The sequence below is a fragment of the Typopeltis vanoorti genome, chromosome 7, assembly GCF_054136105.1.
Source record: "Typopeltis vanoorti isolate ZY-2024b chromosome 7, IOZ_Tvanoo_1.0, whole genome shotgun sequence".
Taxonomy (NCBI): domain Eukaryota; kingdom Metazoa; phylum Arthropoda; class Arachnida; order Uropygi; family Thelyphonidae; genus Typopeltis; species Typopeltis vanoorti.
The window spans coordinates 46,454,142-46,471,242 of NC_143555.1; the positions used below are offsets into that span (position 1 = coordinate 46,454,142).

General features: G+C 35.1%; 1 protein-coding gene across 3 annotated transcripts in view; it reads left to right on the forward strand.

Annotated features, from left to right (window-relative positions):
• Nucleotides 1–17,101, forward strand: part of LOC150104645 (ribosomal protein S6 kinase alpha-5-like) — a 547,165-nt gene that overhangs the window by 367,628 nt on the left and 162,436 nt on the right. For all 3 annotated transcript variants that reach the window (XM_090395839.1, XM_090395841.1, XM_090395840.1), the window contains one exon: nucleotides 8,729–8,947. In XM_090395839.1, coding sequence (XP_090251965.1) covers nucleotides 8,729–8,947 — 219 coding nt within the window. The remainder of the gene's footprint in view (nucleotides 1–8,728; nucleotides 8,948–17,101) is intronic.

The following is a 17,101-nucleotide window of genomic DNA, read 5'->3' on the forward strand; positions in this document are numbered from 1 at the left end:
GGACTCAGGTTGTTAAATTATTGCATAGTCCTAGAGTAGGGCATTGCTCTAGACCAGTGGTCGATATCAAGAGGGTCAATGTGGCTATCCAAGGGGTTGATAAATTTGTCTAGGGGTCAAAGGGGGGGGGGTCAATAAACACCTACAATGATTTTGAGTGACACCTAGTAAACATGCAATGCCAACTGGCTACTATTCATCAAACATATCCTTCTCATTAACCATTCCAAAGAAAATCAATAAAATGTAAGTAAATTTTTAATGTTCTCTATACATTTCTTTAAATATTTCTTATCGAGAAGCATTAATGGAGGTAAAAGAGTGAAGGAATTATTATTTTTAAATTGAGAAATTTATTATTGATAACATTTATTCATTGATTTAACATAATTGGGGTCGATAAGGGATCAAGGATTCCATGAAGGGGTCACTTGTCTAAAAACGTTTGCCGACCCCTGCTCTAGACTTAAGTGATGACCTGTTCAAGAACAAAAATTGAGTGAAATGTGTACCATCCATGTTCTTGAGATTTATAGGCAGTCATTACTGTTGAGATTAGGGTAGGTGATTAGAATTTTGCAGGCTTCTTTAAATTTGCATTCAGATCAAGTTTTGCTATGTAAGGAACAAGTACTTACCATTTATTTTGGTGTAGAATGATAATCAAAAAGGCCTGATTTTCCATAATTTATTTTTATATGTTGTTTGTGTTCATCTTTTATGCATTAGAATTGTGTATACTCATTCAACAACAATATATGACAAGTTGTAGTATATTAGATTCAATACATACCAAGGGTAGGCTGTTGGGAAGGAGGGGATAGAAAGGGGAGGGGATCCTTGGCAGAGTTGAATAAGCTCCTTAAATTTGTAAGGGTTTAAATATAGCATTAAGGTTGTACTTGTATTGTATGCTATGTACGCAAACAAAGTTTACGCATGAAGTAACGGCAGAGCAACTCGTATATAGAGGCTAATGACTTCACATCAGTTGCCTCAGTATCCCATAATGCATTACACATCTCCTTGCAGATATGTATAATGCTATGCATTATGGGAAGGGCTACTATCCAGACTGGTTTTGACTTTTATTGAGGTGAAAAAGTAAAGGGGAGCGGGTGTTCATCATACACCTAGAGTATAGTATAGGAGTGCAAGAGAGCCTGATAGTATTATGAGGAAGAAAAGAAAGATAGTATGAAAAATAGAGAAAAGGCCTCAACTCTTTTATATCATCATGTAGCCAAAGTTTCTATATTAGAAATTATATTAGATTGGTGAAAGAAAAGTGATACCAATGACTTCTGCACCACCACCATTAACGTTACTGACAGGATGGGTGAAGCACTAGTGCTTTTCATTTTCCCCTTTATCTGTAATGAGAGTTGTTTGGGAGAGGGAGATTTGTGAGCAATTAAGCTCGCCCTCTGGGGGGCAGTTGCATTAGCTATGATCATTTGAGAGAAGAATAGCCTTCGGTCTTTTGTGTTTGTAGTAATCAGTCTCATTGTAATTGACAGCTTGTACGATTAGTGGGTTTGAATGTGAACTAACCTTCATGAAGAAATTTTCTGCGAGATCACGAAGAAAGAAGGAGATGTATGGAATGCCGGTTTCTCGGTGAATCTGTGAATTTCTGATCAACCACGTTGCATCCAGGCTCATCCTAAGGCATTTGTTTTGGATTCTCTGCAATTTCGAAATGTTTAATCTTGAAGTGTGACCATGCTGGTGAGGTGTAGGTAATGACTGGATGTATTACCATCCGGTAAAGAAGCAATTTATTATGTAGGTTCAATTTGCTCTTGCGGTTGATCAATGGGTAGAGCTGTGCTATTACTTTGGAAGATTTAGAGCCAATGAGATTGATGTGCTTGTTAAAAAGGAGTTTCTTATCCATTAATACCCCAAGATATTTGGTCTCTGATTGCCATGGGATCTTATGACCAGAGAGCAGGATGTCTTCTTTATTGCAGACCTTTCTTCTTGAAAACAGCATGGCTGAGCTTTCGAGGGGGTTCACTTGAATCCTCCAGTTGGTGAACCAGTTTGCTAGCTCATTGATACTTCCTTGGAGTCTGGTGATTGCTAGGCGAGGACTGAGTGATCTTGCTAGAATAGCGGTGTCGTCGGCATAAAGGGCCGTAGTAGTTGTACTTAAATTGAGAGGAATATCTGCTATGTAAATTGTGAAAAGTATTGAGACCAGAAGAGAACCCTGAGGTACTCCCGCCAGAATTTTGCGCCTTGATGACACAATTCCGTTGAGTTTTACTTGCATGTATCTTTCACTAATATATGAGTTTCACTAGTTTAATTGGGATATTGTTTTCAATTAGTTTGAAGATAAGGCCTTGGCAACATCTAAAAATACAGCAGCAGTGTGAAGGTGCCAGTTAAAACCATGGGTGATATCTTCTGTTATCGGTGAATTTGTTGTACTATGTTGCGAGCTTTGCAAAACCCAAATTGCTCATTTGGGATTATTTTCTGTTTGTCCACTGCTGATTGTGGTCTTGATAGGATGACCTTTTCTGTTACTTTGCCAAGACAGGAAAGAAGACTGATGGGCCTATAGCTTTGGGGAAATTGTGGGTTATTACCAGTCTTTTTCAGAGGTTATAATGTCCACGATTTTCCAATCTGTGGGAAAGTACTAGAATCTTAAAATGGAATTGGCAATATTAACTAGATGAATTATGGCTTTCCATGGGAGTAGCTTTATTATTCTATTGGTAATGCCGTCAGGGCTGGGAGTCTTTTTATTCTTCAGATGGGAAATAATATTTATTATTTCTGTTGGAGATGTAGGGGTGATGGTTTCTGAATCATTCTTAGGCTGTCTTAATGCATTTCTAACTTTACGATGAACTTTGTAAATAAGATTGATATTGATATTTATTTTTGGCCCTAATCAGGTCCATTATCTCTTCTGGGATCCAGTTGAGAGTGTGGAAGACAGTGGTTTGAGTGACTGATGCTATTGCTGTGTTGATTTGCCTATTAAAATTGCTTACAGCTTGGTCTATTTCTTCTTTTACTAACTATTATAATAACGGAACCCACGTAAATTATTCTTTATTCATAGAATTTTCACCTGAGTATCACAGGCATCATCAGTACAGGTACAAGGCTAATTAAACAATAACTATTATATTCACAAAGCGCCACCTAAGTAGCTAAGGTTAAATTTCCTAAATTTATTTATTTATCTATTTCTTTTTTATTTATTTTTAATTATTTAAATGTAATTATTTAGTTATAATAATTTAAAAAATTTTTATATGTGTGTGTGTGTGTGTGTGTGTGTGTGTGTGTGTGTGTGTGTGTGTACAATTATATGTTAGGAAAGATTTGCTGCTTTATAAAGTACTATCTCCCACAAGGGGGAAAGACGTAGACTCGGATCTGTTTAGGTTAGGGGAGTGAAGTAATGTTTCACATGTTTCTTTGTATAGCCATTCCATTAGGAACCGACTTTTGTGAATGTCTTTCGTCTTGTTCCACTTAACTCTGTCTGGTGTTGATGGCATGTTCTGCAATTCCAGACTGTTCGGGTTCAAGGTACTGGATGTACGACTGGTGTTCTTCTAATCGGACCTGAGCAGATCTTCCTGTTTGTCCAAAATATGATAATCCACACGAGCAGGGAATCTGGTAGACACCTGGATAGCTGAGATGTGGGAGCTTGTCCTTTGGAGACATTAGGAATGTGGAGATTTTTCTGATGTGTCGAAAAGCCACACAGATATTTAGTGGTTTTAGCACCTTAGCTATGCATTCACTAACCTCGTGTATAGGGGATAGATATACGTGTAGGTTCTTCTGTACTTGAAGAGGATGCTGGAGCACGACTAATTAAAGCTCTTTTTATGAAGGACTTCTTATAGCAATTGGATATGAAGGAGGGATTAATATACTGTAATTCTTTTTGTAAAAGGTTTTCTGAAGAACAAAAGGAGTTGGCTCTATGAACTAGTGTTTTTATAGTACCTGCCTTTTGGCTGGGATGGTGATGTGATTTTGTGTAGATGTACTGACCTGTATGAGTCTCTTTCCTATAGACTGTGAATTGTAGATAACCATCTGGTTGGCAAAGAATCAAGAGGTCTAGAAAGGCTAACTGCTTATTTACTTCTACTTCTAGGGTGAACTGGATCCTTGGATGAAGTGCATTAATTTTTGAGGGAAACTGTTGTAGTTCTTCTGAGGTGCCCTTCCATATGGCAAAAATGTCGTCCACATATCTGAACCAAATGTTAGGTCTGTCCAAATGTCCAAACTAGTATTGATGTTTGATGTTTCTGAGGATAACTATGTCTAAAATACATCAGAACTTCCTGATGGGCTGTAGTAGGTAGGCTCAGTGGGTCCAGCTACTATTGATGAGTTGAGTGACGTGTAGTTGAATATGGTGCGGCCTTTGGAGTTGATTGATGAACTGAACCAGGCCGTATGTTCGGAGTTTAGGTCTCCTGCTATAATTATGGAATCTGTGCAGCCAAGGATGGAGTCTAAGTCTGCTGTCAATAGTGGAATGCTGGGAGGATTGTATGCCGCGTAGATTTTGAGTTTGCCTGCATTATTAGTGTGCACCTCTACATCTGTCACTTCAGGGTTCAGAGTTTGGGGGCTGGTCAACGAGTTGTGGCTCAGATAATTTTTAATAAAAATAGCTGTGCTGCCTCCACTGGAGTTAAGTCTGTCTGTCCTATATAAAATATAACCTCTTAATTTTGGGTTGTTTGATGGTCTGAGGTGGGATTCACTGATCAAGATTATGTCTGGATTTTATCTTTTTGCGAATTCTTACAGCTCAAGAATTTTATTTGTTAAGCCATTGGCATTCTATGCTGTTATCATGAGGGAATTCGGTTTAAATTTTTTAAACATTATAGAGAGCTGTTAATATGAATTAGGTTTCTAGATAGAATCTCTTTCTGGAAGATGGTGAGGTGCTTGCTTTGCTGAATTCATGCAGCATTGTTGCAAGTGACAAGGTTAAAGCTGATGTGAGATTAGAGCTTGTTTGTTCTTGCGATGAAGGATTCTGGGTTCTTACCGCTTCTGCATATGATTTGGACATGGATGAAGGTCGAGTGCCTTCCTGTGCTGCCGAATGTGAGGTATTATGATCTGGAGGGCGACCTGTTTTGTTGTTTGTGTTATTGCTTGGAGGAGCATGGTTCGTTCTGGTTGATCCATGTTTTTTTTGGAAGGAAAAGACATCCCTTGTAATTAGCGGGATGTGATCCTCTACAATTGGCATAGCAGGCAGGTGTGGATCTGGGCTTGGTGCAGAAGTTAGTTTGGTGAACCTCATCGCATTTTAGGCATCTGTAGGCAACTCTGCACAGTTTTTGGGAGTGCCCAAACCTCTGGTATCTGTGGCACTGCCCTGCCGATGCCTTCTTCCTTAGAGGTTCGGTTGTAAGTTTAAGCTTACAAATGTCAGTAACTTCATAGATTCTTTTTTGTGTATTGGAGATTTCGACCAACACCAGTGGCATTGATGTTTTATATGACCTCAGCATCCTACTGACTTCGATTGGGGTCAATCCTTGACTGATGAGGTTAGCTGTGATCTCATCAGTTGTGATCCCCTCAGCCACTCCTGTTAGAACCATTTTTAAGTTCTTCTCGCTTGCTAGTGCAAAGGTGTGGAAGGGCAATTTAGAGTTCTCCAGCATTTTTGTCATTATGCAATAATCTGTGACAGTGGTAGGATGAATCTTTACACCCGCTTCAGTATATCTTGCCCAAGAGAAATTGATATTTTGTTCCCCTAGGGATCTTGAGACTGAGGTCCATTTATCTTTATCTCGAAGGATAACTGGAGGGACCTTTTCTTTTCTATCTTGGGTTGACCTGATTTTTGTGAGTTGCTACATCATCTTCCATTCCATCTTCCGATGTTCTGTGTCTTTTATTAGATTGTTCTTCCTGTGAACAATCGAACTGTCTGGGAGTCTTTGTAGGCGGAACAGGTGTAATGTCCTCTTCGATGTCCAAATCATCGTCTTCGGTGTCATTTACTTGAGTGAAGAGATTCAAGCAACCAGGATAATCCGTTTCAAATTTCTTTAGAATGAATTTGAGAATGTCAAGTGACGTATCTTTGTTTAAATGTTGAATGGCGTCCTTGATATCTTTTACATTCTCCATCCTTGTGTACAATGAAGGAATATTCCGATGTCTTATTCCTGATGACCTAGGAGGGTCTATTTGACAAATCCCTTAGACTCACGCAAGAGTCTACCAGCTCTAAGCAATGTGTAATCACAAAAATAGACAAAAGGAAGAAAGCTTACCTCTAAATATATCATTCGGAAGTCCCAACAATATCACACTAATCCAATGACTTCTGCATTGGATTAGTGTGATAATATTAAAATACTCTGGATTAGAAATAGATGTTGAAAGTTTGTCAACTTGGTTATATTATAAATTAAAAATGCCAAGAAATTATATTCTTGGTTTCATCCTTTATCCAAGTGTAAGCAAACGAAGTTTGCGCAAGAAGTAACTTCATGACAGGGCAACTCGTATGTAGAAGTTAATGACTTCACATCAATTGCCTTAGTATCTTATAATGTAACACACATATCCCTACAGACATGTATAATGCTATGCATTATGAGAAGGGCCACTATCCAGACAAATTTTGATCTTTATTGTGGTCTCATCAATGGGAACCAGACCCAGAAGTGATACCAAGGTGGAAGTAAAGCATAAATCATATTTCCATATACAGGTATCCAAAATGTGTAACATATTATTATTAAAATGCTTTGAATTAGAGATAGATGTTGAAAGTTTATTCATTTGGTTATATTATAAATTAAAGATGCCAATAAATTATATTCTTGGTTTCTTCCTTTATCCAAATGTAAGCAAACAATGTTTGTGCATGAAGTAACTTCATGACAAGGCAGCTGATGAGACCTCAGTAAGGGGCGAAATCATATCTCCTCTGGATTCTCTCCTCAACTTCATCACCACAGAATCCAGGAGTTCAGATGTGGCCTTTTGCAGGGAAAACAACAACCTCTATTGCTGCTTGTTAGAGTGTTCTTCAGCAGACACATAATTTGGTGTGCTGTTTTAGTTACATTCACAATATGCCCCCGAAACTTCAACTCCCTGTCCACAATCACTGATGAGGTCCTGACCTCGTCAGTTTTCTGCATTTCATTTCCATCAGTATAGTACACAGCTTCTGTTCTCTTCTCAAAGTGCATCCACTTATCTATCCTTACACTTGGCCATACTAAGGTAAATAACTTGCAGCCATTTACCTTAGTCCATATTGCTGGTCTGTTTAAGTCTTCCTGCAGGATCTGTGCACCCCCTTCATTTACCATTGTCCTTCCCAATTTAGCATCATCAGTAAACAACTAAATAAATCCTGCGAAATCATTTCCTTTATCATTGATATACAAATTAAACAACAGAAGACTAAGTACTGAGCCCTGTGCTATAGCACTCGTCACTTACCTTCTCCTAGACTCAACTCCTCCATAAACCACTCTGTGATATCTGTCCAACAGCCACCCTGTAATCCAAATCACTAGACACATCCATCCCCATTTGCTCCAGTTTATGCAATAGAGTGCTATGTACAATCTTGTCAGATAATTTCTTGGCATCTTTATTTCCCTTCTCCAACTCCATTGTCACTTTATTACAAAAAGTAAGCAAATTACGAAGGCAAGACTTAGCCTTCACAAAACCATGTTATTCCTTATACAGGATCATATTCCTATCCACTTAGTCTTGAAAGACAGAAGTCTTTCACCAATTTCTCCAATACCTTAACCATGACTCTAAGATGCTGATTAGCCTATAGTTTTCTACTGCTTTCTTAGAGCCCCCTTTCTACAATGGGACGGTTTTGCCCTCTTTACACTCCATTGGCACCTTCCCACTACTGAGGCTTAAATGAAACATCTTGGTCAGAGGAGCTGATAATTCTCTTGCACAATCATTTAATACATAGGCCAGTATGCCATCTAATCCCATGATTTGTTTGTATTGAGGTTCTGCAATATTTTAAGCACCTCCATTTCTTCTTCTATCAGTCAAGGTCACTTCTGGCACTGCAATGTCACCACCTAGATGGTACACCCCTTCATGTATAGCAACCAGCAGCACATGGGTTTCGATTTGCAGTTTACTTGGCAACATTGAATTGGCATTACTTTTATCTGCTACATCAGAACTTGTTTATCATTCTTTCCAACTTTGTATCATTAACAAACAACTGGATATTGTTCTCTGAATTATTCATTGTCATTAATATGATTAACATCATTCAACTCATCATCATTCTTCATAAATTATCTTCTAGTGTTTTGTCAGTCAACCACTTATCTATACAAACCACTAGTATGTTATCCATTCCTGTCTGTTTTATGTGTGTAGTAATTTGAAGTGTATTATCCTATCAGATATCTCCATAAAATTGAAAAATAGCACTGTATATTTCTTCCAATCATAAAATTATTAACTTTTTATCATTAAATATGAAAGGATTACTAAAATAAGGTTTCTGTAAAATAATATTAAAGTGTCTCACAAAATTATTTGAACAGTTTATTTTGTTCATTATGTAACAAATTAAAAAATAAAACTAGGTATTTTGTATATAAATGCTACAGTCATCTGAAAGTAATAATAATTCTAAATACCCCAATTAATTGTGTAATTATATCCTTCTATGTTTCAGCTTATGGTAAGGTATTCCTTGTCCGAAAAGTAGGTGGTCAGGATCATGGAAAACTCTATGCAATGAAGGTGTTAAAAAAAGCTTCTATTGTACAAAAACAAAAGACACTGGAGCATACAAAGACTGAAAGACAAGTTTTAGAAGCTATTCGTCAGTCTCCTTTCCTTGTTACTCTTCATTATGCCTTTCAAACAGATGCAAAACTCCATCTCATATTAGGTAAACAACTATGATCGCCATTTCAAACTTTTGGTTATCGATTTATTTACATTTAGAAACTAATATAAAAGATGCCAAACAACTGGTGGTTTAAAAACTAATCTGCAAAAGATATTTCTAAAATAATTATTTATGATTTGTTTTAATGCATTTAATGAGCATTAAATTAAAATTCTTTTAATACTTTCATTTATATTTTTTTATATAGAGATTTAGATAAACTGTCAAGGTATTTTGGCAATTTTTTTTTTATCAAAATTATTTTTATGGCCATGTGATCTTGGTGAAATCACTCCAAAAAACGTAGCATTGTAAGATTGAAAAATAAAATAATCAAAGGATAATTTTTTTGGCAATACATCGTATTTTCTTCAGAGATCATGGAATGAGAGAGAGAGAGAGAGAGGAATTTATTTATTTGGATTATGTAGGTGATTTGATTTGGAGAATTAATTTTACAGCGTTTGTGTTTGGGTGGGATAGTTTTTAATTGTAATACATTTTGGAGTTTAAGTTATTATAGTTTTTATAGCCTGAGACTAGTGAACAATAGTGGTGGCTGATGCCACCACTTGTCAAGAATACTTCTTTATTTGAATTTCATTTCCACATATTTGTCTAGCATGCCACGGTGGACTCCTTAAGGAATGTAATATGGATGATTAGTTAAATATGGGATGAGTGCGTGAGAGAGAGAGAGAGAGAGAAAAAAAAAGTGTATGTTTTACCTAGTGCTTGTGAGCAAAGAGTAGTTGGGTGAAAATGAAAGTGTAAAAATATGGGCATGGCAGTGGTGCTGAAAGGTACAAACATGTGAATGCAAAGATATAGATGTGCATTCAGCAGTTCATAGTGAAATGAATGAATGAATATGTGGAAACAAATGTGAAGTTGAGGCGAAATGAGATGAGAAAGAGGGAAATAAGAAAGTGATGTCAGTGTGAAGGAGTGGAATGGAATGACTGAAATTTGAGGTGACAAGATTGTGCAGAATTTCCACCCAGAATAAAATATAGTTAATGGAAAATGTTTAGATAAAGGTTCATAAGGAAACAAGAAAGAGGACAGAATTATGCACAAACATGAGATGAAAAAATATTGCATAGTATGGAAATTTGTTGCTTTTGGTATATTAAACAAGCAGGCAATGAAAATGTTTTCTTGGAGCAAAGATTTGTGACTTGGCTGAAGTTGTAAGAGTGTAAAAGTGAGAATAATTGTGGACTCGAATAGACTGCATAAATGGGCAAGTGAGTGGGGTTATCAGTGTAAAAATAAGAGTGTAAAAGATATGAATAATTCATTATTTTTTATATCAGTTCCACACATGAGAAGTCATGACCTATAACACAAGATTGATGTGCATGAGTCATTGGTTAAGGAGAAAGAAGGGACCTGTTAAAATAGATACAAATGTTTGAAAGAAAACAAATGTGGTATAATAGAAAATACGAAAGAATTACCTGATTGAAGTAAAAAAGAAGATTAAAAGAAGCTAAGAATGTAAGCCTCTTGCAATGGTATGGTAAAAGCAAACTTAGAAGAAGTAGTAGTAAAGTATTCAGTGCTGGTGCAAAAGGAATGGCATTCAAGATCTGGGTATATTGAATGAATCTGTTGAGATGGGAATATGAGAAGTAAACTGTGATTCAGTCTGCTACTAACTTTACAGTTGTGGAGGTTAGTGAGGACCAAGATTCAGAATTGGATTGATAACAAAAGTGTTTTCTTTTATCCCAGAAGAGAGAAGTCACTAGTTAATGTGCATGTTAATAATAATTGGAAAGATTTGGTGGGAAGAACTGAGAGGAGTAGAGCAGATTTATTGTGGCTTTACCAGAGGACCCGAATAGACTGCATAAATGGGCAAGTGAGTGGGGTTACCAGTTTTATGTTGCAAAGTGTAAGGTTGTAAAATTTTTAAAATAGAAATGGAATGTAGACCATATAGTTGGTGGGGATGTATGTGCAGAATTGGGGAAAATAAGAGATCTTGGGGTGATGGGGGAGTGGATAAGGACTTAAAATTTAGAGGATATTGGAAAGGAACCAGAGATGATTGGCCAAGATTGTTTCTAGAATATTGAATATAAAGACAAATTTAGGAACTGCAATTTACAGAGTATAGTGTGTGGGGGGGTATATGATTGAGACAGAATATGACTTGGTAATGAGTTATCATCAGATTAATGTGGATGATGTTTTTGATAGAGCTGAGGGGGAGACAAGGGGAGAACAAGAAGCCATCTTTGGAAGCTATAAAGGAGGGTGTGAGCAAGTGTCTGTGTGTGAGAGAGAGAGAGGGGAGGGTGATATAGGATTTTTGCTTAGAAAATGATTTGTGATTGGAATGCATTGCCTTGAAGGTGTTGGGATAGTGAATATATATTTAAAGCAAGGAATGATGAGTCTTTTGACTCTGTGATGATGATGATAATAATAATAGTAACATATTTCTGGATGTCATTCCTGTGATAGTATGATAGTGATGATATACTCCTATTAAGGAAGAGTGTGCAAGATAACTCAAACTCTAAGGAAATTTATTTTTCTGAATATTGAAGAGGAAAATAAGTCATTTTTGGATAAGTACATTCTGTTGTAAAGAGGTAAGACATTTTCTTCTTTTGGGGAGAAAGGAGTATTGAAAATGAAAGCTGCACATGAGGAACTTGAAAGAATTAGTGAGACATTCTTTTGTACTGAATTTCTGCCCATCACTACAAGCTGGGAGTTTGAAATTCTTTTGATAATTGGTCATTCAAACCTTGCATCAGTTGGTGAATTTTTATCTGAAAAAATATTCATCAACTCATTAATCTGAATATTGTTATAATGAAAAAAAAAAGGTGTGAGATTTTTTCTTTCTCTATTTATGTCAATTGACAATTTGAATTCAGAGACACATTAAGTAGCAATTTTAGTGAGTAATTTACTAAAATATATTTCACATCTGAGAAATATAATGAAATATTTTTTTGGATGACAATCTCTATATAAATACAATTTCTACATTTGGTAATAATCTTAGTGTAAATTATTTTAAATTTTGTATGTTAATTACTGTTATTAAAGTATATTTTATTTGAGTTTTTTTTTTCTGAAAGCTAAAAGAGAAGTTAATTCTACTATTTGCTCAGTAACAACAATTACATTATAGGAAGAACATTAAATGTAATAATGTGATAATGATTCTGTAATAATGATAATAATAATAATAAAATAAAATTGGTGCAGTTGAATGCAGGATGTAAGTTAACAAAAATTTACTCTTTTGGATTTCAGAAATTGGCTTCTCTGTAATCATTGTAAAATGATCTTTAATTGCCACGCTGTTGCAAATAAAGGCATGTCTTGAATAACCATGTACCATCTTCATAGGAAATAAGTATTGATGGCCCTTTCATTCTGATCTATCATTTGGCCTGAAATAATATGGTACCTGATGCTGTGGTGAGAACAGAATCAAAGTACAAGTCACTCACCATCTCTGTAGTGATAGTTTAAGGTCTTGGAAAAGTTGGTAAGAGTTTGAATTGAGGAATGGGTAGACAAAAATGATACTCTGCAGAGTGTAGAGTAATTTGCTCTCATTATGATAAACTTGCGCCTGGCTTGGTAGTAGCTGACTAATAGTTGTCAGAAAGTAGTGTGTATTACTTATTGTAATGTAATATATATTACTTAAGAGATTGAAGGTAACAGGTATCATACTGCATAGCTTGGATTTTTGCTGTTCAGTTAACTAGTTTATACTTTCTAGATGTCTTTCCTTATCCAAAATGCTGATGTTACCCTTGCCTTATCAGTATACTATAAAGTATTTTCACAAGCATATGCCTACAAAATGATTTGTAACATTATCTTCATATGGTCATAAAAACATCTGTTCTACAGACTTGCTTTACATGCAAGAGCTCATTAATATCAAATCTTTTCAAGACACATCATTAAAGGTACTCAAAGAATCACAGATAACTATATACCATTTCTGCCTGCTGCTACAATTAAAAGAACTTTCAAGAATATTAATGCAGTTCTAGTTCACCCATCGTCAAAGCTTGCAGCAAACTATCTTATTTTTGCTTTTCATTGGGGAAGGGAAGAATTGGTGAACACCAAGATTACATCTCATATCTTCAACAAACTGCACAATCTTGATTCTCTCAGCATCGTGTTAAAACTAGGCTTAGATCTTTTGGAAAGATACTAAGCTAATTTTTAGAAGGCACTTCATATGAATGTCTATTCAGAGAGAGGTCTGAAGCCCTATTACATTATTATCATTCCACTGCTTAGCAAAGGCCTCTCCCAAATTTTTCCACACTCCTCTCTCACTGGCTATTCTCATCCAGTTATTTCCTTCTGTTCCTGTGATATCATCTTTCTCTAAATCTAACATCGACAATTTTGTCTGTCTAATGTCTGAATTTTTTACTGTCTTGTGCTGCTACTTTAATTTCCAGAATACTGCTCTTCATTGCTCATTTACATACTCTCAAGTTTTTTCATCAGGAACTAATTTTTAGCACTATGTCAATATATGCAATATAATTGAATATATGACTGCTCTTTTTTTTTTAAGAGAGATGGGTAATCAAACTCATCTACTAGCCCATTCTTCACTAACACTTCCATTTTATTTACTCTGGACTTTGTAAGTCTTGTTTGTTGTTAAATGTTTAGTGTTGTTTCTGAACTATCTGTCCTGAAATTTTTTTTTTAATTCATTTCAAACTTGTTTAGTGGGGAGAAACCCATTAGCAAAGCAAAGATTGCTTAGTTTCTTTTCTAAAATATTGATATGTGTTGGTTTAGTCAAGTCTTCATCTTCAGGCTAGCTGTTAAAAATGTAGGCTATTAGGTCACTTTGCTTAATATTATTATTGATAAACACTCCTATTGATTGTGAAGTAATTTCCCTTTCTTTCTATGCAAACAGCAGCTTCAATTTTGTTATAAATAGCTTAGATTAGTTTGATATGTTTAATGTTTACACCTTGTTCCAGTAGAGCATCTAAAAGAGCAGCATGGACTATATAGAATCAGAGGCCATTTGTCATAGTCAATAAATACGATATAGGAATTTGTTATATTTAACATATTTTTCAGTAATTTGATTTATTATATGCAAGTAATCTATTGTAGAAAGTTTTTCCTAAATCCTGCTTGCTTGTGTATCCAGTTTGCTTCTAGTTGGCCAGAGAGTGTTTTGAATAATCCTAAGGAACAGCTTGTAGTTATAGCAAATGACTGATTATATCAGATTTGCAATTTTTATTGTGTAAAAGAATTAGTTTAGTCAGTAAAAGGATGTGATTTTATTCACTGATCTTGGATGGATTCACTGACAAATACTGTAGAATTTTAATAATAAGTAGCAATTTTTCTAGTCCAAGTTTTAACAATTTTTTCATCTCATATATAGCATGCTGCAGATCTCTGGGACAGCTTCTGTATTATTCAATAACAGGCCTCTGGTGGGGTGAGAAAGTTGACTTGAATCATAATACAGCTTCTTATTGTTCTTTTTAAGATTTGGGCTGTTTCTAAGCTGAAGTTAGTAGAAATTGAGTTGGCATTATTTTCCTAGACATTCCTATTTTTTTAAATGTGATTATTAATGCACTGTTAGCATTCCACATGCCCTTTCAGATCTCTCTCTCCCTCTCTCTCTCTTGAAGTTTATTGAGTTCATCATATTCAGTTTTTTTTTTTTTTGCAAGTCATTCCTACTCTAGCATGCTGCAGATCTCTGGGACAGCTTCTGTATTATTCAATAACAGGCCTCTGGTGGGGTGAGAAAGTTGACTTGAATCATAATACAGCTTCTTATTGTTCTTTTTAAGATTTGGGCTGTTTCTAAGCTGAAGTTAGTAGAAATTGAGTTGGCATTATTTTCCTAGACATTCCTATTTTTTTAAATGTGATTATTAATGCACTGTTAGCATTCCACATGCCCTTTCAGATCTCTCTCTCCCTCTCTCTCTCTTGAAGTTTATTGAGTTCATCATATTCAGTTTTTTTTTTTTTTGCAAGTCATTCCTACTCTAGAACAATAATTTCCATTTTCTTAATAGTTCTTCAAGATATGAGAACTTCGTCTATTTCTTAATAATTGCTGTTTACATTCAGCTGCAGAATGTTTCCCCAGATATATTTTGTAGTGTTGAGATTAGTTTTATATGTTAAGATTAGTTTTATTCAGTATTATTCTGAATTACTTTCTTGACCACATTTTTCCTTGAATGGTGCCTATAACTATTTGTTATTTGTATTAAAGTTATATTTGTCTGGAGAGTTTTTGCATTTTGAACTACTATGTATTTATTTTTGCTGTTGAGTTATTTGGCATATACTATATCAATGCTTTTTTAGGTTTCCTCTTGAAAAGGAATTTGTCACTGTCAGTGATTTATTTGGTTTCTAGTGAATTATTTTAATAAAGAATCTATATGAGAAATCTGAAAGTGCAGTATGAGTGGAGGACACATTAACCAATTGGTTCCACACAGAGAGTGGAGTAAGACAGGGATGCAATCTGTCACCGAACCTGTTCACTCTTACACTGGAAGAAGAAACCAGCATGGCCTTAAACAAAGAAGACTCCAGAATCAAAATATATGGGAAAAATATAACAATTTTAAAATTTGCAGACGACATTGCATTATTTGCAAGCATGGAAGAAGATCTACAACGAATTTCCGATAAAATAAAGGAAAAATGTATGAAATTTGGATTAAACCTAAATATAGACAAAACAAAAATTATGCAAATAGGAAAAAGAAACACCAATCTGAAAATTGAAATTTATAGTAACAATCTAGAGCAGGTAGAAAACTTCACCTACCTCAGAGGAGTAATTGAGTACAATGGTGAAATTACAAAAGATATAAACAGATGAAGTAGCCAAGTATCCCAAACTTTTGGACGACTAAATAAAAATGTAAGTCAAGAGACATCAAACAAATAATAAATGTAAGAATCTATGAGACAATGGTCTTCCCAATACTTCTCTATGGATGTGAATGCTGGAATCTCAAAAAAGCTGAAGAAAAAAAATTAATAACTGTTGAAATGGGTTGGCTAAGAAGATTACTTGGAATATCTCTGCTGGATAGACTAAGAAACGAAGACATAAGGAAGTGACTAAAACAAGAAATATCAATAATAGACAAAATCCAAGAAAGAAGACTGCGATGGCTTGGCCATGTGACCAGAATGGGAACAGAAAGATTACCAACTAAAGCCCTGTATATAGCGATGGAAGGTAAAAGATCCAAAGGACAGCCCAGAATTAGATGGATAGACAGTTATAGGATAGAGGAAGATGAAATTTTCATTATATAGTAAAATGAGTCAGCCAAAAGATTTCCTCAGGATTGAGCATGAGTGCAGTTAGATAGGAGTGTGATGATGTGATTTTTCTCTTGATAAGTAGTGAATGAGTGAAATGAATTTGCATTGGGAATGCAGAATGTATCACTTGTGATCAAACTACAGGAAAAGTCTGACATGCTGTGTGTGTGCATGTGCACGTGCGCGCATCTATCCTGACTGGGTCTTTTTTAGTCTTTGGACTTCTTGGAAATATCCTCCTATAATAATGTGTGAAATTACAGTCATCTCACTCTTGCAGATCAAAGTATATTGCATTTTTCTTCTATAAGTCATGGTCAGAATTTGGAAAACTGCTGATTTAATGAATTTTTATAAATTGTATCAAATTATAATATCAAACGAAACATGTTTGATATCATCTAATATCAAAGTTTTTGTTTGATATTAGAGAGTGCCCCTGGTATAAAAACACTAGTTACTCATTTGATTAAATATTAAAACATAAATGATAAATATTCAGCCATATATTAAAAAAGTGATAACATGAAAGATGTTTTTAGACATACCTTAGGGAAGATCTTCATGTTATTGATTTGTTGGTAGATAAACTCATAACCCGAACTCTTAAAAGGATATTAAATTACAGGAGGAATCAAACTCAAAGAATAATGATTTACAAGAGGAATTTAAAACCCTTAAAATAAAATTTTTTTTGAAAAAATCAAAATTTTTTCCAGAATAAAATAAAAAATATTTGGAAAGTTTTTTTTAAAGAAACAGAAAAATACATACTGTGTGACATAATGAACTTCC